The sequence below is a fragment of the Lagopus leucura genome, unplaced genomic scaffold (assembly GCF_019238085.1).
Source record: "Lagopus leucura isolate 7727_CA_CO unplaced genomic scaffold, USGS_WTPT01 Super-Scaffold_100157, whole genome shotgun sequence".
NCBI classification, from domain to species: Eukaryota; Metazoa; Chordata; class Aves; order Galliformes; family Phasianidae; genus Lagopus; species Lagopus leucura.
Genome location: NW_024962334.1, coordinates 5,035,169 through 5,055,180, shown reverse-complemented (window position 1 = coordinate 5,055,180; position 20,012 = coordinate 5,035,169). Strand labels below are relative to the sequence as shown.

General features: G+C 40.3%; 1 protein-coding gene across 4 annotated transcripts; it reads left to right on the top strand.

Moving 5' to 3' along the window:
- Positions 1-226: 226 nt before the first annotated feature.
- On the top strand, positions 227-19,676 carry HERPUD2 (HERPUD family member 2). 4 transcript variants are annotated; one of them, XM_042888768.1, is made up of 8 exons: positions 227-429; positions 6,874-6,951; positions 10,123-10,233; positions 12,255-12,412; positions 16,559-16,681; positions 17,001-17,324; positions 18,103-18,217; positions 18,673-19,676. In XM_042888768.1, exons 1-8 carry the CDS (start codon positions 283-285, stop codon positions 18,832-18,834), a joined length of 1,218 nt encoding a protein of 405 aa, XP_042744702.1. In that variant the 5' UTR covers positions 227-282; the 3' UTR covers positions 18,835-19,676. The 4 variants fall into 4 exon arrangements, with proteins under 4 accessions (XP_042744702.1, XP_042744701.1, XP_042744704.1 ...); XM_042888767.1 differs by having other exon boundaries at positions 228-429; positions 10,120-10,233; XM_042888770.1 differs by lacking the exon at positions 6,874-6,951 and having other exon boundaries at positions 228-429.
- Positions 19,677-20,012: the final 336 nt, after the last annotated feature.

Genomic DNA, 20,012 nt, shown 5'->3' with positions numbered 1-20,012 from the left:
TTTTATACAAACAGCAGCGGGCCGCAGGTCGAGGCTGCGCGGCTCAGCTCGGGCTTTCCTGTGGGTGCGGGAGGGCGGCTTTCTGAGGGTGGGCGCGTGTCTGTTGGCGCCGCGCCGCCCCCCGCCCTGCCGTGCTCCGCCCTGCCCTTCCCGCCGGCGCGGTGATGGGCGCCCCCCGCTGCCTGCGGAAGTTCCGCCCCGCTCGCTGAGCCCATCCGAGCGCCCGCGGCTCCGAGCGGCTCCGTGTGCCGGGCGGGGGGGGAGAGGGGCAGGCCCGGCGGCATGGAGCAGGGCGTGGTGGGCCATCCGGTGACCCTCATCATCAAGGCGCCCAACCAGAAGTATACCGACCAGACCGTCAGCTGCTTTCTGGACTGGACCGTGGGCAGGCTGAAGTCGCACCTCTCCGACGTTTACCCCAGCAAACCGGTGAGCTGTCGGGCGGCCCGTCTCGTTCGTCTCGCTATCGAGGTGGGGTCTTCGGAGTCGGGGAGGTGGCCGTGCACGGCTCAGGGCCTGCGCAGGGCGAAATAAACAAGGACGAGTCCCGCTTCCACAGCTGGATTGGCTCCCTGCTAACGGGGGAGTCCGAGCATAAACAGCTGCTCTTGTAGGGGCTTTAAGGAGATGGCAGTTCCGTGTGCTGCTGAAGGCTGCTAGTCTTGCTCCGCTGAACTTCCCTAGAGCAGCGTTTGTATCTATTAATCAAATCCAGGGCTAATCTCTGTAAAAGTGTGTGTTCTGTCTGCAGTGATCGAAGTACTCCTGGCGTAGCCAGGGTACTCAGGGGTGGGGCAGGTAGGTGAGCATTTGTAATGTCATCTGAAACGTGGGATTGAACAGCCTCTTGACAATTCTTTCTTCTTTTCTTTTGGGAGTGCCATTTTTTTTGAGGTGGGGCTGGAAGCTGCCATCAGCTGTTTTCATAGAATTATAGAACTGCTCAGGTTGGAAAAGACCTTAAAGATCATCAAGTCCAACCGCAGCCTGACCATGCTACCCTAACTGTTGTAGGCGGAGGCAATGCAACACCTAACTCTAACAACCCTCTGCTAAATCATGTCCCTGAGCACCACATCCAAATGGTTTTAAACACATCCAGGGATGGTGACTCAATCACCTCCCTGGGGAACCTATTCCAGTGCTTAACAACCCTTTCTATAAAGAAGTCTTTCCTGATATCTATCCTAAATCTCCACTGGCACAACTTGAAGCCTTTTCCCCTCATCCTGTCACCAGTGAGAAGAGACCAACCCCGCTCTGCTGCAATCACCTTTCAGATATTTGAAGAGAGCAATAAAGTCTCCCCTCAGTCTCCTTTTCCCCAGACTAAACAGCCCTGGTTCCTTCAGTCTCCTTGCAGACTTGTGTGACAGTAGTGGCTGTATTTTCAGCCATTAATGTGAAAATGTACAGACTTCTGTTCAACATGGGAAGTGCATTTCTTTCCCAAGTTAAGTTCTGAATTTGGCTAATGAAAGAGGTTACGAAAAACCATCCTGGTAATGGAAACATAACACCTGCTTAGAATGGCAGTCATGTAGAACAGTGTGTTTGATTCTTCTGAAAACCTGTTCCAGAAAAACTGGACAAAGACAGTGACTGACTTTGTCTCTGCATTACAGTGACATGTAGGGCCTGGACTTTGCTGTGCAAAACGCCTGACAAAGGTTGCCTTTATATTGTAAATGATTAGTGTTCACCTAAGTCAATAAAATAATTACTGACAGTTTAATTTTTTTGTTACTTTTGTGGGAGGGGAAAGAGGAAAACACGCCTAAAATAGTAGCATTGTGTCCGAAAGGGATTTCTTCTGAAGGAGAAACCAGGAGAAAAGCAGTTAGAAGTTGCATTACTGATGTGCTGTATTTGAGAACTTGTGGACTTAGTTACTGCTTTTATTTGCTCCCTTCTGAGAGGCTACCCACTGCAAAAAAGACAAAGACACTGCTTCAGTTGATTGCTGCCTCTTCCTTGCTAGAATGTCCTCTTGTGGGATGTTTGTATTCAAACACTCATTTTCTGATTCACCCTACGAGCTTGCTAAAGTGATCTTCTAGGAGGAATCCCTTATGAACAAGAGGTTTTTATGTTGAGTTGCATTAACCAATATTATGATGCTACATTTCAGTTGCCTGAAGTGTCTGTCTCCTGTTAAAAATTGATTCCTCAGTGCGTCTTACCTTGCTAAAATGCAGTTCAGAATTTACTGCTCAGTATTAAAATGAGCAGTTTAGAATCCCCAGAACTGTTCTGGGTTAGATAATAGCAGTTTCTTTAGTGAAAATTATCTCAATATTTCAATTTAATTTGGCTTTAATGTACTTACAATTTGTTTGTAATTAAACACAATATTGTTACTTCATAGAGCCTTTCAAATTAGTAACGTGGGAATGTAAGAAAAGGATCTCTGTGGTCAAATTGGAAAGCTTATCTTTTGTCTGGTTCTGATGTAGTCTTGCTGCTTTTATAGCTTTAATTTAACGTTTATTTACATGCTTGTGCTTTTAAGATGCTCTATTTTTTGTTTTTTAAACAGAGCAGCGTCAGAAACTTGTCAGTAAAATGCCTACATTCCATGGATGTGGTATGTCCTGGAAATAACTTCTCCACGCTATTTTAAAAGTGTGAGGGTACAGCAGCTGCTGCATGCAAGCATTGCAATGTTCTCAAAGCAAAGGATGCAAAATAAATCAGCTATTGCTGCAGAACAATCCTGCAAGTTTCCATGTGTGACTTGTACCTTATTCTCCTATGTGTGTCTAAATTTAGTTTCTTTTCTAATTGGTAAACGAATGGTGAAGTTGATAACAGCACTTCAAGTAACTGTTTATTGAGGGCATATCTTCAGAAAATGTGATTGTTGAAATAGGCGAGTGAGAGGCTGGGCTATGAGGCAGTGTCATTTGTAGCTACTAGATACAGTCGTGTGGATTACTTACACAAGTACGTATAAATTCCAAGTACAGGCAGATATAAATTGAGTTAGGTGGTGTTAAAGCTGGAATTTATACTTTACAGAATCACAGAAACACCAAGGTAGGAAAAAACCTTCAAGATCATTTGGTCCAACCATCCACCCATCAGCAATAGTTCTCACTAAACCATTTCTCAACACAAAATCCAACTGTTCCTTGAACACCTCCAGGGTTGGTGACTCCACCACCTCCCTGTGCAGCCCATTCCACTGCCTGACCACTCTTTCAGAGGAGTACTATTTCCTGACGTCCAGCTTGAATCTCCCTTGGCGCAGCTTGAAGCCATTTGCTCTAGTTCTGTCACCAGTTACACAAGAGAAGAGGCCGACCCCCAACTCACTGCAACCCCCCTTCAGGTCACCAACCAGCAGCCCAGGCTGCCCAGAGCCACATCCAGCCTGGCCTTGAATGCCTGCAGGGATGGGGCATCCACAGCCTCCTTGGGCAACCTGTGCCAGTGCCTCACCAGCCTCTGGGTGAAAAACATCCTCCCAATATCCAACCTAAACCTCTCCTGTCTCCATTTAAAACCATTCCCCCTTGTCCTATCACTGTTCACCCTTGTAAACAGCTGTTCCCCCTCCTATTTATAAGCTCCCTTCAAGTACTGGAAGGCCACAATGAGGTCTCCCCAGAGCCTTCTCTTCTCCGAGCTAAAGCAATCCCAATTTCCTCAACTTTTCCTCATAGGAGGTTGTAACTTCCCTAAAATAAATGTTTATTGAAGAAAAGAGCACTTGGAAAGTCATCTGTGCATCTCAAACCTGTTGGATCTTGCATTCTGAGTCTTAATCACTGTTATCAGTTATGCCCACAAACATTAATTTAAAACTCCTGCTTCTCATTTCCTGTAGTACCTGTCACCTGGCATGTATTTTCCTACAGTTCTAACCATATGTGGTTCTTTGGGTTTTTATTTCCTATGGAAGAGTGGCAGAGAGGTTGAACGACCTGAAAGCCAGATGTCTTGTAACTGTAGCTGGGGACAGGTCAGAGACTGTGTTCCTAAAAGGCCTTACTCCATTATCTTTACTAGAATGGTTTTGGAAGCTTTCTTGGCATATTTGCCTTGAATCAAGCACTGTAGGAGTCTTGCTTGAAAAATGTAAGAAGAAAAGCTGATAAATTGCTGATTTAAAATTCATAGCTTTTGGATTATGATCAGAAAATTGTCTTTTCCATCCCAAGATTGAGCTTTAGCTTTTGAGTCCTTGACTTGTTTTATCTCGTGTTTGGAATTTGCTTCTTGAACCGGGGCAGCAGTTGGTGTTTTGAAGTCCTTTTCCATCCCAGTTCAATGTTTGGTCCAGCAGCCAGCGTGTTGTTGTTTCAGGCAGGAGCTGGGCTGATGAATCCTCTCTGGCAGAGGATGAGTTCAACGCCTGTTTGGTTTGCTTTGGCATATATATGAATTGATAAAGATGAAAACACAGTGATTTCTTCCATCTCCAGGTATTAAAAAAATGAACAAACAAACAAAAAAAAGGATTCTAGGATGGGTTTAACCCTGAGAATTACAAGAGAAGATTCCTGCAGTGCACAGTTAGATATCTAAGCTATGTAGGGAGGAACATGGAGTTCAGGACTTCTTCCTGCATTAATGTCCCTGGCCTGATATGTTTAACAGCATTCAATTTTTGTTAAATTAAGCTGTAAGCATTTATTTTTTTTAACTGTTTTTTTTTTTTTTTTTTCATTTGGGGAGCTGAAACGCATTACTACTATAGTAGTCAGATCGGAGGGGTCATTTTAATCCACCTGTTCCTTATCTGTAAAGGGTTTATTTATTAAAGCACTTGTATCATGCTTGTAAAGGGTACTTTGTTAGATGGGGAAGTCTATATCTATGATATTGAAGGAAAGGATCTGAATTGGAGCATGTAGGATATGGTGTTGTGGGCCAAATGCTGTGCTCCTGAGCTGCTGTTGGATGGTGGTACAAAATTCTTGGCTTAGGGCTGCTGCTTGTTTTTGCTTTGTTTGAACTGAGCCTGTCCCAGGCCCTAGCAGTGGTGTCTGAGACTTCTTCCTGGCTCTGCTGTGATTTGAAAGCGACAGGTTTCTTACTTAGGAAGACACAGCTTTCTGCTATCTTGATGCTGTGCTGCAAAATGTAGATGTTCTGAGAACGCCTTCCCCAGATATAAAATGGAAGTCAACTTTTGTCCTGCTGGGAACCTGTTCCTGACTGAAACAAGCAGTCAATGAAACGGTGTGGTGCAAAGAATTTAGTTGGATTTGAGAGACTGGCTTCTTGTTGCTGTTTTAAAAGAATAAGTCAGTAGAAATAGCGCACTGCTGACTTTCAGTTCATGGCACTGTTTAGCCAGTGGAGATGGAACTTTATAGCTCTGTGTTGTCAGGCTTAGAAAAGTGGTTCTCTGTGTCACTAATTAAAAATGCAGGATGAAAAGGAGTATAGAAAATGCTTCTTCAGCATAAGTGACAGAAGAAGTTCTGAGCTATGTGTGAGCCACTCACAATTTAAAGCCATGAACTTAGTCATGTACAACTAGTATGACTTCGGATGACTATGAAGTTTGTAAAGCAGAAACTACTCAGATTTAATGCATACTTAAAATTCTTGGCTTGAAGTATTCCTAAATCTTGTGACTGGAATATCTGGGGGAAGAGTGAAGTTCCGTAACTCCTCTGTTTTCTCCTGGTCTCTGGATGTCACAAAAAGGTTATAGCTGAGGCTTCTGTGAGAGATTTACCTTGTTTGTGTGAATTTCAGCTGTTTGGGCCTTAGTGTTACTGTGCCTGCAGAGAAAGCAGCTGGGGAGGCTGGGGGAGGGCAGAAAGAAAGAGAGAAGTGGTGTAAGGCTGGCTGCTGGGATGGTGGGAAGATTCTTCAAATATTTCATGCTGATAATGCCTGTGAGTTCTGCTGGTGTTAGCCTAGATCTCTTCGTCTAGCATTTGGTTAGGTTAGCATTCTTTCCGGTGATAAAAGCTTGGATTAACTTACAGTACAAGCAGGTAGCTAAACTGAAGTTGGTAAGGGTTGGGTTCTGTTTTGAAAAACAAAGCACTTGTTTCTGTATGGGTGAACGTTTAGAAGCTTTTCTCAGGAAAGGAACTGTTTGTTCACAAAGTTACAGCAGCTTCAGTTACATGCTTTACTAGACAACTGTATCAACAGGGTACCACAAATACAATCACTATGCTCTCAGCTGACAGTATTTAAATGTTACTGCCTTACAATTAGAGCACAATGTGTTTTTAAATAAGTCTTTATTATTACACAGTTCTAAAGTGTGCAAGTACTAAGAACAGGCAAAGAAACTTAGTCAAGTTCGAGGGCTCCTTGTAATAAAGGAAACTCCTTTTGCTTCTAAATGTTCTTTGCTCCCTTCCTCTGTGTTTCTTCTTTCTGTTTTATGTTTTCTTTGGAGGGCTGGCGGGTGGTGGGAGATGGAGTTGGTAATGGACAGACTATTAACAGAAATTCCTTACAGAAAAAAAATTGAAACCTGTCCATCTCCTGTCTATTTTAATGACCGTTCCATCATTCCATTGTTCTACTAATTTTTTTTCCCCTTGCTCCAGCCACTTCTCTGTCTGCTTTCCCAGCAAGTGTGTGGGAATGGGAGCAGGGTAAAGAGTGACTCTTCTGGAAATGAATTTTGAAATGTACTTAATGGTTGTCTGGAGCAGCATTTACCAGTTAAGTGTTGTTGCATGTTAGGGCACTCTTGGTGAGTGCTTAACAGCAGAACTTCTTTTCAGAAGCAAATAGCCAGTTGGACTTGGAAGACCTGTGAAATGTTTTAAAGACTGTCCATTGGTGGTTGGAATGCTAAGGGTTTTTTCTCATCTGCAAATGTTATCACCAGCTGTATGTCTGTACAGCTGGAAAAAGCTAAATTCCTTTCTTTGTCCCATCTCCTAGTCCACAAAGGATCAGAGACTGGTGTATTCTGGCAGACTGCTTCCCGATCACCTGCAGCTGAAAGATGTTCTCAGAAAAGTAAGCTTCATATCAACACCGTATGATTGCTGAGCAAAAACACGTTTTAGGAAATAGGAATGTAGTTTGCATTGTTTAACTTCAAATTTTAATAATAAGGTACAACATGTGACCAACTGAATAATGTTGATATAATTTTGGAAAATGTGTTTTTTCAAGTATCCCTTGTTTGTATGATTGCAACGCTTGTGGATTGAGGGATGTTTCTGACTGATGAGAGAGTTAGCCTGCCTAAGTCCCAAACAAGTGTTATGTAATGGGGAGTGACTTCTTGGACATTTCCTGCTTTGACTCAAGCAGGATTATTTAACAGAACTCAGAGTTTTGGACATCATTTCATTTCCTGTAGTTACTGAAATCCAACAACTTATGCTTAAAACACAAAAAACAAAAGGGACTTGTGAGCAAGCTAAGGGTGATGTTTTACATGCAAGTAAAGACTTTCAAATTCATTGGTGGCTTTGCTGGGAAAGCTATCTGTAGTCCTGGCTTTATTCTTCAGGTATTAGCTATTCCTGGTGTTTAAAACAAAATGCAAGAACAAGAAATTTCTTTATTTTGCTGGCTTATCTGACTTTGTGTTCCTTAGGCAACATGTAGATTAAATCCAAATCCTGAACACTCGTGACATGTGATGTCTGACATCTTGAAATACACATGCTTGCTTCTAGGTTTGGATTTGTATAGCTGAAGTGGATGCTGTTGAGAAATAGAGACTTCATTATGTTAGTAAAGTTCCTAATGTATAGAAAAAGAAATACCCTGAAGGGGGCAGAGTATCAAGAGCTTTTTGTGTTCTGATGTTGATGCTAACAGATGGTCTAGTGCACCGTTAACTATTCTTCACACTTCCAGCAAGCAGACCTGGGTGCATCAATAGCTGTATGTAGGAAATGTTTTAAGTCACTAACAGTTGTTACATCTTGCAAGCATTAAATATGTAAGGTCAGCAGTACAGTTCACGAGTGTTGGTAGTGATGCTTTTTAGTAAAGCACTGATGTTAAACTCAGTGTAAAAACTGCCGAGTTGAGTTACTTTTCCATTTTGTGCAGAGTAAAGTCTCTTCCAAAGGAGAATAATTCCATAGTAGAAGTGAGCAATTGAAGTTGCGTGTCAAATATGGAGAAAGTGATGCAGTGCAGTCCTGAGCACTGCTTAAGTAGGCTGCTGCTGTTCCTTCACCATCTTGATTCTATGGGAAATCTTACGAAGTTGGATTTACCTGCTTACTAAAAATGGGATTGTATTTACTGTGTGTAAGTTTACTACAGAACTGAACTGAATGTAAAAATACTCACCTAATTTTGCTCAAAGCAAAGATTGTGATGGCAAAATCAAGTCTAAGCCCCTTAAATTCACTTGATCTGCCTACAGCAAGCTCTCTCACAGTAGATGCAAACGATGTCAAGCCTTGTTAACCTGATAAACAGTCTTCCTTCAGTATTCAAGGGATGTTTTTAAGAGTGTTTTAATTGATGCAGCCCTCAGGTTCAGTTATGGATACTTACTGAATTTAGAAAAATATCCATCAGCTGTAAGTACAAAGGCTTTAAAGGCAGGGGGGAGGTTGAGCTTTTGAAAGAAAGATATGATTACTCTTGATTTCAGTTTCAGTCTGTATTCTTCCTATTCATTTAACTATGAGTTCCTGTTAATCTGAGAGGATTTACTAAGTCTTCCAGATTAGCTCTGTGATCCTTGCTTTTTTGATACCGAACAATGTCCTTTTGCTGATAAGAAATACCTGGAGGCTGGATGGCTTCAAGCATAGTAATTTTCAACATGCTATATATAAATAACATGTTTTAATAAACAGTCACTTTCTGCCTTCCTTTACCTCTCTGAGTCACTTAAGTTCTTTTGTAGAAAGAAGGTAAGCAGTGGTTAGGTTCAAGGCCTTTGACTTGCTAGAATACTGATGGCTTGTGTTCAGTGCTATCTCATTATTGCTTGCTGTCACCAACTAGTAGGAAGTGAGAGTGTAACAGTGAGGCTGTGCTTGTGCCTAGGAACTGATTTATGCAGAGGAGTTGCAGAGAGCGTGCATAGAGAGAGGCTGTGCTAGCCAGAATGCACAGTGGTACAGAAAAAGCAGCTATGCAGGTTTTTTTATTCCTAAAGGTCAAAGCTGAAAAATGAGTAAATGCTTTTTACATTTTTTTATGCTTCAAAAGAAACAGTATTTCTAAATGTCATTGCATTATATGCTGTAGTCTGACTGCACTGCACTGATTTCAGTAGCTTTTTTTTTTCTAGTATATTTGCATATAAAATTTGATTACAGTGAAGCTGTGGTGTATAACTTAAGTATGCACAGCTATTTTTGTTGCTGTGGCCAGGTGTTTTCATTTGGTACAGTAGAACAGATTCATCTTCAAGTTTGCTATGACATCTGTGTTTTGTAGGGGAGCGTATTCACAAAGAACTGGTGTAAGCTGATAACCTGCATGGCTATGAGTGGTCCTGTTGGTTCACTTCCTCACTTACAAGTAGTTAGGAATGCTCAAATCTGGTTGGTGCTTTGCATAGCATTTTCAGATGTGGAGTATCTTAGCTGGGTGGTATCTGCAGGGTAGGCTTGAGTTCAGCTTAAACTGCAGTGGCTAGTACCTTTTTCTTATCTTGTCCTGCTCGTGGAATTCTACTCCATTCTTTGTTTTTCCTGTTACTGAATAACTCTCTTCATTGAATCTTAACACAAATGAAGACATTCTTACCGTTTGGGAAACTGAGCACTGTCAAGAGTGTGATTTTTATTTTTATTTTTATTTTTATTTTTATTTTTATTTTTATTTTTATTTTTATTTTTATTTTTATTTATTTATTTATTTATTTTCCCCTAAAATAAAAGTCAAAGCCTAACCTTGGCTTCCTTACATTTCCCTTGTGTGTTGTTTCGTTGGTTCTGCTAGACTTCAGCGTTAGGGGAAACTGTGGGTAAGTGAATGCTTAGCATGTGATTGTGGTCAGCTATGGAGAAAAAGTTAGTTCTGAAACAATAAGTATCTCTTGTTCTAGGCTTGGTTTTTGTTTCGTGTTCTCTATTTTGTGCAATGTATCTTTACTGATTAAAAAGGACATTTTGAAAGTGGCTTTTTAAACAGAGTTTTTGCATGTAAATTTTGCAAATATTGTTGCTTTAGCTCTTCCATCTCTTTGATTTTTAGCAGGATGAATATCATATGGTTCATCTGGTGTGTACTTCCCGGACACCCCCAAGTTCTCCAAAGCCAAGCACCAGTAGAGGTGGTCACGGAGCTTCAACCTCCAGCAGTAGCTCAGTGAGTTCTTTTTAATACCAGGACATGAATTTCTTCTACACCAAGGAAGCTTTCCAGCAGGCTATCTTCTCTTTTCTAAAATTTTACTGTAAAAGTACGTGGTGAAAGCAGAGTATATCTTATGGGTGTGTAGAATTACACTTGATTATTCAAATTTGCCACTTTATTCAATTAAACAAACTGTAACATGTCATGTTTTTTAGATGCACTGCTTCCTCTAACCTATTATTTCTTCCCCACTTTATGGAACAGTATTTCCTTCCTTTCCTTTCCTTCCATCTTCCCATATCCTTGTAGTTCTGATTAGTCTTGTGAATCCCTTCTGTTGAATAGAGACCAGTCAAATTAGTGCCTTCCTTTTGAGAATGGTGGAACTTGGCCACTGTTCATTCTGCCTGACAAGAACTGGCCTGGACTTTGTCAGTTTCGAAGCAGTCAGTAGTGTTGGTAGGCTGTAAGGAGATGAGGAATAGAAAGCATTTGTAATGTTGTGTTAGTAAGTTGTTCATAGGTTCTTTTTGTTTGGTACATTTTGAGTTCTGTTCTTCACCCTTCCCATCTCCTACACTGAAGTGATGTTCTTTAGTTGTACTCAGTTTAACAGAAAGGAAAGTAACGTTTCTGCTGCTGATGTGCTGGTTGTCACTGTAATCTTCTTGGCTTTTCCAGAGCTGATGGTATGAAGTGACCCACAAAGGTTAGTCAGAAAGGGGAGTTTACAGAACTGTTATTCATCTCTGGTGTGCTGCTTATCAACACGTAAAATACCCTTTCAGTAATAAGCTTTCTGTCTTGATTCTCTAATTGCTGGTGTTTCTGACTGCTGTGTGATGTAAAAATTGACAGTTCAGTGGGAGAAGAGTGGATAGTCAGTGCAACATCTGTCCAAAGACTGTTGTACTTCTGAACAGCAATATAAGTACAAAGGGGTCTTTTGTTTTATTGTGGCATAGATTAGTTAAACGTGATGTTAATAACTGCATTAATGAGTACTTAAAGCAGTCAGCGTGTGCATTGTTAAATTTATGATACTTGGAAGGAAGCAACCAAATTCCAAGGCTTGAATGGCCTTTGTTCTTCCATTTGTTATTTTTGTTTTCCCTGTCTAGTGATGATTTTTTCTTGTTTTCCTTTGTAGGGCAAATATGATGAAGATGTCTTAAATAGTTGCAGCTCCTCAGTTACTGAGTTGTCAGATTTGAAGAGAGTTGTTTTTTTTTTTTTTTTTACGAGTAAATATCACAATAATGCTTAGCAATAGGATTTGGGGACATAATAAAACTAAAATAATGCATCTTGTAACCAAATTGCAGTCTTGTGGTGGTGATAAATGATACAGGAGATCCACCTGTTGTCCTGCTTCCAGGATTAAGTATTTGTCTTGGAATGTGTTGAAGGCCTGAGACCCTGTGTAGGTGTGATCATGGGAGCCTGCAGAGTTCCTAGGTACTTTCTTGTTATTCCCTTCCTCTACCCTAGCAGCTGGCACAGTAACTTGGATTGGGTAACTGTCAGGTTGAATATGGTGATTAGAAGAGTAGAATGGGAAACTGAAGACAAAGGCAGAGAAGAGTATTTCCTTCTACAGCAGGCACCTCTTGTCTCTGAATGTGAAGCCACAACCTGAGCTCATAATGATACCTATTAAGAATATGTTATCAGCAGCCTCTAGAATTCGCTGCTGCTAAATATTTTTTTTAATTAAGCTTTTCTTTGTCTCAGCTTTTCAAAACCTTGTTTCCCAGTGATTTGTGGATTTCCCTTGGAGCTGTCAAATGTTGTGTGCTTCTGCAAACTTTATTTCATGTGCACCTGAGTGCAATTTTGATTTTTTTTTTTTCTGTTTTTAACTAAAACCTTGCCAGAGTAGATACAACCCCAGTAGTCTTGCTTGTTGCTTAAATACACAATAGAACAGTTATAAACAAAAACATTAAAGCAAATAATTGTTTTAGGACACGGTTGTAACTTTTGTTACTGTGGTAAAAATATCCCTAACCTCAGTTTTATTTATTATGAAGAGTTTGGACCATTCTGGATCAACTGCTGCCTCACCCACAAACCAAGAAGCTTCATCTCCATCTTTGAGCACTGGTGCAGATGGAGTGAGACATCGTAATCTCCCACAAGCACAGACTGATCCCATACCAAGCCACCAGTTTCCTTATTTAATGCAGGGGTAAGTGGGACTGGAAGAGCTAAGGATTGCTTTATACTCTTCAGAATACTCTTAAATGTTCCCTTACAATTATGCTTCTTTAGCAGTCTTCAAAATGACTCGGCTGTTTTGTCTCAAAGCATAAGTCACGTTTAGAAGCATTTTTTCATATGGGCATTGATGTTTAAGCCAGGAGTGCTTTCTGCTCTTGATGTTCTGCTGATGGGAGCAAATGTTTATCTAGTGGTTGTAGTTAATGGATGTAGCTGATCAAATTATTGTCTGCTTGCTCTTTCTTGGCCTTTATTGGAGTCAACAAGACTAACTTTTTACCAGAATATGATGATTCTTGACTTTTTGACACATACAAAATTCAAATCTTGTTCATACTGGACTCAATTTTAGACATGAGGTGCTTGAGTACGTGTTTCTGAACCTACAGTATCTTATTTTCCTGTGTGAAAAACGTCACCCATCTGTACACTTACTGATCTGTTAACTTTCAAAACCCTTTTTCTTTTTTGCACTTACAAAGTAGCTTTAGGAAATCTTATCCTGCATGATCTTTACAGCTTCTAATTATTAATGCTGGTTTAGTTTTCTTCCAATGGGAAGGCAGGAAGATAATGTATTCTTATATGTTAGCTCATCAGGGAATGCTTTCAAGAATTATTTTTTTTACAAGGTGTTCTCCAGTAGTGCTGTGTATAGCTTGCAGGTATTTTTACTGAATACTGGGAGGAGGCCCACAAAAACAACATGTGACTCTGCCAATGATAATGCTTATTTCCCTCACTGAGGAAAACAGGTGTCAAGAGCTGTTAAAAATGTATTTAGATTTGCTTCAGTTGGTTCCTGTTCTGTTGGAGTTAACCTCGACTGTTCTGTTTTCATCCTGAGTTCTTTCAGGTCCATTTTATTATTCATCTGAAATGTGATCTCTCCTGAGAAGAGATTGCTTTGTCATTCAGTGGAGCATTCATGTTATTCTGACCACATCAGAACCACCCTGTGGAAGTGGTTATGCTTGCCTTTATGACAAAGCTAGGTGACAGTAGGTTGACTGACAGGACTACGGCTCAGTGAGCTGTAAATTAATTCCAGGAGCAGTTCTTGCACATTATGTCACTCATCTGTAAGGTGTTTATTTTTCTTTTAAAATTAACTTTTCACATAAATGTACCCTGAACGTGGTTGGTTTTTTCTCCTGTCAGTATGCATGGTGAACTGAATAGCCTGCAGACTTCAAAACAGCAGAACTGTTTGTTATGGCAGGTGAAATAATTAAGATACACTTAGGAAGAGTTGGTTTAGAAGTCATTAGTGTTCAAAAAATGATTTTAAGTTATTCTAAGAATGTATCTGTGTTAGCAGTTCATGTGGATTGAGAGGAAGAGATTTGTAGACTGATAGAGGTGCTGAGGGCTTGGCATCAATACTCACGTATTTCAGGGCTTTCTGTCTGATTTGGATATACATCTACTGTGATCAGCTAGCATGTGTGCATACCAGGCTGGATGTGGCTCTGGTCAGCCTGGTCTGGTTGTTGGCAGCCCTGCACATAACAGAGGGCTTGAAAATAGATGATCACTGTGGTCCTTTTCAGCCCAGGCCATTCTGTGATTCAGTGATTTGTTGCTGAAGTGCATTAACAGTGCTTCTGAAGCACGTCTTTCAATTCAGTGAAACTCAGAAGAAATCCAGATGGTGACCCAAGAGCATTCTTTGATGCAGTTAAAAGAATAGTATGAAGAAATAAGTGGGATATTTGCTTCAAGAGTACAGTCCTGATCTGAACAGAGATGCCATAATAAATGCATTTTAAATAACCCCAAGTCTTCTTGTAAGACTGAATTAATGGAGCAATATGAAAAACTGAGATCTTTTTTCTTTGGGCTGCTAGGAACTGGCTTTGCTCTACTGTAATAGCTGGTCTGTGCCAGTGTCTGTACTCTGTTGTCTACTTGAAACACCTTTTTTAGTTCTGTTAGTAGTCTTCTCAATTAGTGTGCTGAAGCAAAAGCAGATGCATCTGCTGCCTCTGTTCCAGGAATATGAAAAACCTTCTGCTGCTTTAGATATTCTCTTAAACATCATGTGGGGCAATGAAATCTGGCATTAATGTAATTCTTATATAGACACTGACTTGTTACCAGCACTGGAATTTTGTAGCTGAAACTTATGTTGTTCTGTGAATTTTTCTTGTTGTTTCATGACCAAACACAGCTTTCTTCTAGCTGCATGATGAACTGTAGACTCTACTGATGAGCAAAGGTCTGCATTCATGAGGGTCCATTCACTTGAGCATTTTGCAGTAGAGTAATTAGTACAAATAAATAGCAGAAATACTTGGCAATGAAGTGTTGGTTTTTGGTGTTTTTTTCAGTTCCTGACACAAAACTTCAGTGTACAAATCAAATCCTGTTTGAGAAAACAGCCAAGTCAGATTTTTCAATTTTGTTCTCTGTAATATTTCAACATTTTTTCTTGCTTCAAATTTTTTTATAAATTGCATTGTCTAAAAATCTAGATTTGAGATGGGGCTGGACAAGCAGTCTGCTTGAGTACCAAGTCAGTCTTTCTCTGTGGAGAGCAAGAGCAGCATTGTCTGCTCCTATGGACTTAGTTGAGGGCCCCACTGTAGTGTGTGGGTACAACAAGCAGAACAGATGGGTTCAGTCCTGAAGTGGCTTGCATTTCAGATTGGAGACTACTTGGAAGCAGTGAACGGATGAGAAACATGAAGGTGGTGGGATTGTTTGTCAAGTGTGGGCAGCCCACCTAAAGGAATGTTTTTGCATTGTGTACATGCTAATATTTGTGACAGAATGACATACAGACAGCAAACAGAATGTTCCAGAGCACAAATACCAGCTTTGCTTGCTGCATTGTCTTAAAGTAGCAATCCTGAGGAGGATGTTGAAATAGCACTTGAAGTTGATATCCTAGTCTCATGTGAGATTACTAGTGAATGTCTTTGGCCAAGGGTGTTGAACAAATGCATTTCTTGTCAGTGGTGTGAGATGACAAAGACTTTTATCAAAAATAATGACTAAATCCAAAAACAAGCTGAGTTGTAGCAGAGTTGCTTGGCAGGCTCCCATCATGGCAGTGAAATACTTTCTCACGTATAAGATAGAAAAATGTTTGGATTCCTTCCTCCCAGCTTCCCTTCTGTGTGTGCCTGATATACTAAGGAAGTCTCTTGCTGATACCTTTGTGGGGAGTGCCTAACTTAGAGATCAGGTGTAATTAGTGGAACTATTAGAATCACAGAACCACAGAATTGCTCAGGTTGGAAAAGACCTTCAAGATCATCAAGTCCAACCACAACCTAACCATACTACCCTAACTAACAGCCCTCAGCTTGCTGCCTGCAGTCTGAATGAACTTCATGCCTTAAACTCTCACGCTATCCTGAAAGATATCCGTGTTTACTACAGTTCAGTTCATCCCAACCTTTGGGGGAAAGAGTTAGAAGTCTTGCCAAAATACACTGTGTGATCGAGGTAAGAGCGGCCAGAAGGTTTAAAAGCAGACAAACTTATGAAGTTCCTATACGTAAGTTTTTATTTCTTGCGTGTGAATCAGAGTGAAAAACCTGTAGTGAGGAAAATCCCTTATGCTGTTAAGTATGAAGTGGGAAGAATAATACATTTTCAGTGTTCTACCAGTTATGGTCCAGACTCTGTATCTGAAAGATGAGTTTTGATCTCTTTGCTTATGTTCAGTCCTTTGTCAGCAATCATAATGGTGTTATTTCTAAAAGAAAGCTGCAGAAACTTGTAAGTCTTACATTTCCCATAATGACCCTAAGGCATCAGAATTTAAAAGGAATTAAATGGATGAATTTCTGCAGTTACACACAATTTTAATGGATTGACAGCTTGTTCTTTTTGTCCCAGAGATGAGGCTAGTGACAGAAATCTTAAGTTCAGAAATACCAGTTTTCTTTATGTGGAAATAACTCACTAATTTATTGTAGGAAAGTGAAGAGCTCTTTTGCAATAGTGTGGATGATCTTGCCATGTTTCAGTGTTATTTAAGTGCATTGCTTCAGAAGGACAAATGAAATGAGAAGTGTTACTTCAGCTGTTGTTTAGTACTGGGGCATTTTATAAATGTGTCAATACAGAAATGAATATTTGTCTTTTAATCCTTCCACAGCAATATAGGCAACCAATTTCCAGGCCAGGCTATTCCTGCTGGATTTCCTGTGTATCCTGCATTCAGTCCCTTACAGATGATATGGTGGCAACAAATGTATGCACGTCAGTACTACATGCAATAGTAAGTTTACATTATATTAGGTGGTGCTGTGTTGCAGGAATGAAATGAAGATCTTAGATACTATTTGCAGCATCAGAATGTTTGTGCTTGCTTTGTCTGGATGTGCTGTTTTTACATGGACAAACTTTATCCAAAAAAAATTACAAAATCTAGCTTTGGATTGGAATTAAATTATTAATAAGTAAAGATTTAAGGGAAAAAATGTTTTGACCTGTGTTATATCTGAAATTGTGTGTTCGGCAGTGCAGGGAAGAAGACAAGAGTAGCCTTTGAAACTCTTTCATGCTTTTTGACTGAAGTTTTGTATTTGAATCTTCAGCCAAGCTGCTGTTTCAGCCCAAGTGACATCCAGCACTGAACCAGTGAGATCTGCGGTCGCTCAGGCTGTAAATTCCCAACGTGCTCCTGCAAATGAGCCTGCAGCAGTGCCGAATGTAGCCATCCAGGAGAACAGGCCTGTGAACCCCAATGTCCAGATGAACGCCCAGGGAGGCCCTGTGGTGAATGAGGAGGACTTCAACCGGGATTGGCTGGACTGGATGTACACATTCTCTAGAGCAGCCATTCTTCTGAGCATTGTATACTTCTATTCTTCCTTCAGTCGGTTTGTCATGGTAATGGGAGCCATGCTACTGGTTTACTTGTGAGTACAACACTTCAGTGTAACCACAGATCAGATACAGGGAATATAGTGCTAGTGTGCAGTCTTTAAACTGTGAGTAATGCTTCAAATACAAAAGTTTAGTTACTGTTCCTTCATTCTAAGGTGTGTGTTCAAATCTAAATTTCAAATGAGTAGAGCCAGTTTGAAGGAAGGGGGGAACGCATTCATGAAATGTTTTTACAGTAACTTGGATACAGCTTAACACTTGAAACACAGTGCTTTTAAATGTCAGTGATATTGACAGAGTGGTATTGTAGAAATGTAGAGTTTGGGGATGGAAATTAAGAAAGCAGGTGTTGGGGAGGGAAGTTTGTGTAATAACTCAGGAGTGTTCTTGTGTAAATCTAAAAACTTTACTGCTTGTATTTGAAGACAGAACTGCGGAGCTAAGCTCATTTGTACATCAAGAATGCGTGAAATCTACGGAGCAAATTGTCAGGCAGAAATAAGGGCTTGACACTTTTGCTTTCATTATGTATCATACAGACCTACTCTCTGCCCCATTTGTTAGGATGTATCAGTACTGTTGTTGTCAGTTCCCTTACTGAGAGAAAGTGCATCTTCTGGCTCAGGAACCTAGCAAGACTTTTCTTAACCCAGAATTCAAGGAATAGCCATTCTATCTTGAAATAAGACTTCTGGAAAAGTGGATACAACTTGTTCATTTGAAAGCAGTTGTACAAATTAATGCAATGGCAAAGGAAAAATTATCTTTCCTTTTAAAAGAGATTCTCAGCTGCTCCATTTTCTTACATAGACACCAGGCTGGATGGTTCCCCTTTAGGCAAGAGGGTGGCCAGCAACAAGCAGCCAATAATGTGGAAGGGAACCGTGATGGGCAAAATGCAAATAATCCTGATCTTGAAGAGATGGTGAGTAGTAGCATACATACTTTACAATATAATGCCTAGAAGCCTTACAAGGTATATGCAACTACCTGTTGATAATAGAAAAAACGATTTTGAATTGAGAACATGTAAGATGGAAGTGCTGTGGGAGGTGCTTAAATCTATTCAGCCTGTTCACACTGGAGCAGGTTGCCCAAGGAGGCTGTGGATGCCCCATCCCTGCAGGCATTCAAGGCCAGGCTGGATGTGGCTCTGGGCAGCCTGGGCTGCTGGTTGGCGACCTGCACATAGCAGGGGGTTGGAACTGGATGAGCATTGTGGTCCTTTTCAACCCAGGCCATTCCGTGATTCTATCTTTTCAGCCTGTTTGTCTCTACTTCAGTTGCATACCTTCACTTAAAGCAGTACAATACTGCTGTTAGCTTTTGTTGGAGCTCTGAAAGGAAGTGGCTGAATTGCTTTAATTTCTGCTTTCAAAGGAACGACTTATGGATGACGGGATTGATGAAGACAGTGGAGAAGATGCTGGTGAAGATGCCAATATAGAGCAGCAGCCTGGATTCATGGCTTCTGCTTGGTCCTTTATCACAACCTTCTTCACATCACTCATCCCTGAAGGGCCTCCACAGGTTGGCAATTAAAACAAAAGAGGAACTGCATCAGACAGTCTCAGTAGCCATACGTAGAAGTGGAGCAGATTCTAGAGGGTGTTTTAAACGCAGTGCAATTTCATAAAATTTATAATGTTATCTTTTTGATCACGGTGTACAAAAATGTGTAATTTTTTTCTTTTTGCTTTCTCATGCATTATGTATTTTAAGCACAAGTGGACTACTAAATGCTTTCCTTAAGATTCTTCTTTTTCTGAAGAATGAAATGTAAAGATACTGGTCTTCCATGTCTTATTTTAATTTCAGATGTGTATTACACTGAGGCAAAAAGCTTGTACTTAATCTGCACCATTACCTCTTTAAAGAGCTGTTACAAATCATGAACGTTGACAGATTTTCCTAAATGCTGACTGAATAACTTCAGTGTATCTTGATTTAGTTCCATGCAGGTATGAATTGAGATTTGGAGTTTGCATCATTCCCACAAGAATGGTGTTAACACAAGGTTTACTTGTTAAAGGCATGTTGTCTTCATGCTGCAGAATACCGAGCCTCTTCTTGTATCTTTAGGAAGCTGAAAGCTTTTTATTGAGGCTCAGTGAAGTTCATTAAATTTAGAGATGGCTGACAGCTCTTCAAAGAGAATCAAAAGTGATGGGACAAACCTTAAATGTTTGATACATACAGTACTTTTTAAAAAACATAGCTGTACTGGGGGGAAAACATGTAAATTAGTTTTTTTAATAAAAACTACTATGGCAACTCTTTTTGGATGTTTATGTGCATATTTGAATGCAGACAACTAAACAGTGCATTGTTAAGGAGGAGGATATGATTGAGAGTGGAATAAAGTTAATCACGGTGGCATTACTGATACTGTCTACAGTGATATGTTTGTAGCAGTGCCATACCACTACAGATAGGAGCTCAGCATCATGGTATCTGTATTCTCTTTGTATTCTTTCTAAAATAAAGCTGAAACAAAGAAAATTTTACATAAGAGAATGACAGCGCTGCTGTCGGTTTTCAGTTTACTTCAGATTTTACACTGTTTGCTTCTATTTGTCCTTAATTTTGAAATTATCATGTTTTACCTAACTTCAGAATGGCTGCTGGGATCCTGTTAATCTGTGACCAAAATTAAACCACATTTCTATTTTTCATTTACAGAGCAAGACTCTTAAATAGGTCTGAACAATGAAGGTTTT

What these genes read in the sequence shown, in the direction of transcription:
- HERPUD2 (XM_042888767.1), top strand. Translation starts at nt 283, where the DNA reads ATGGAGCAGGGCGTGGTGGGCCATCCGGTGACCCTCATCATCAAGGCG. An exon ending in ACGTTTACCCCAGCAAACCG is followed by an intron (nt 430 to 6,873) that starts GTGAGCTGTCGG and finishes CCCATCTCCTAG; the next exon opens with TCCACAAAGGATCAGAGACT. An exon ending in TGAAAGATGTTCTCAGAAAA is followed by an intron (nt 6,952 to 10,119) that starts GTAAGCTTCATA and finishes TTTGATTTTTAG; the next exon opens with CAGGATGAATATCATATGGT.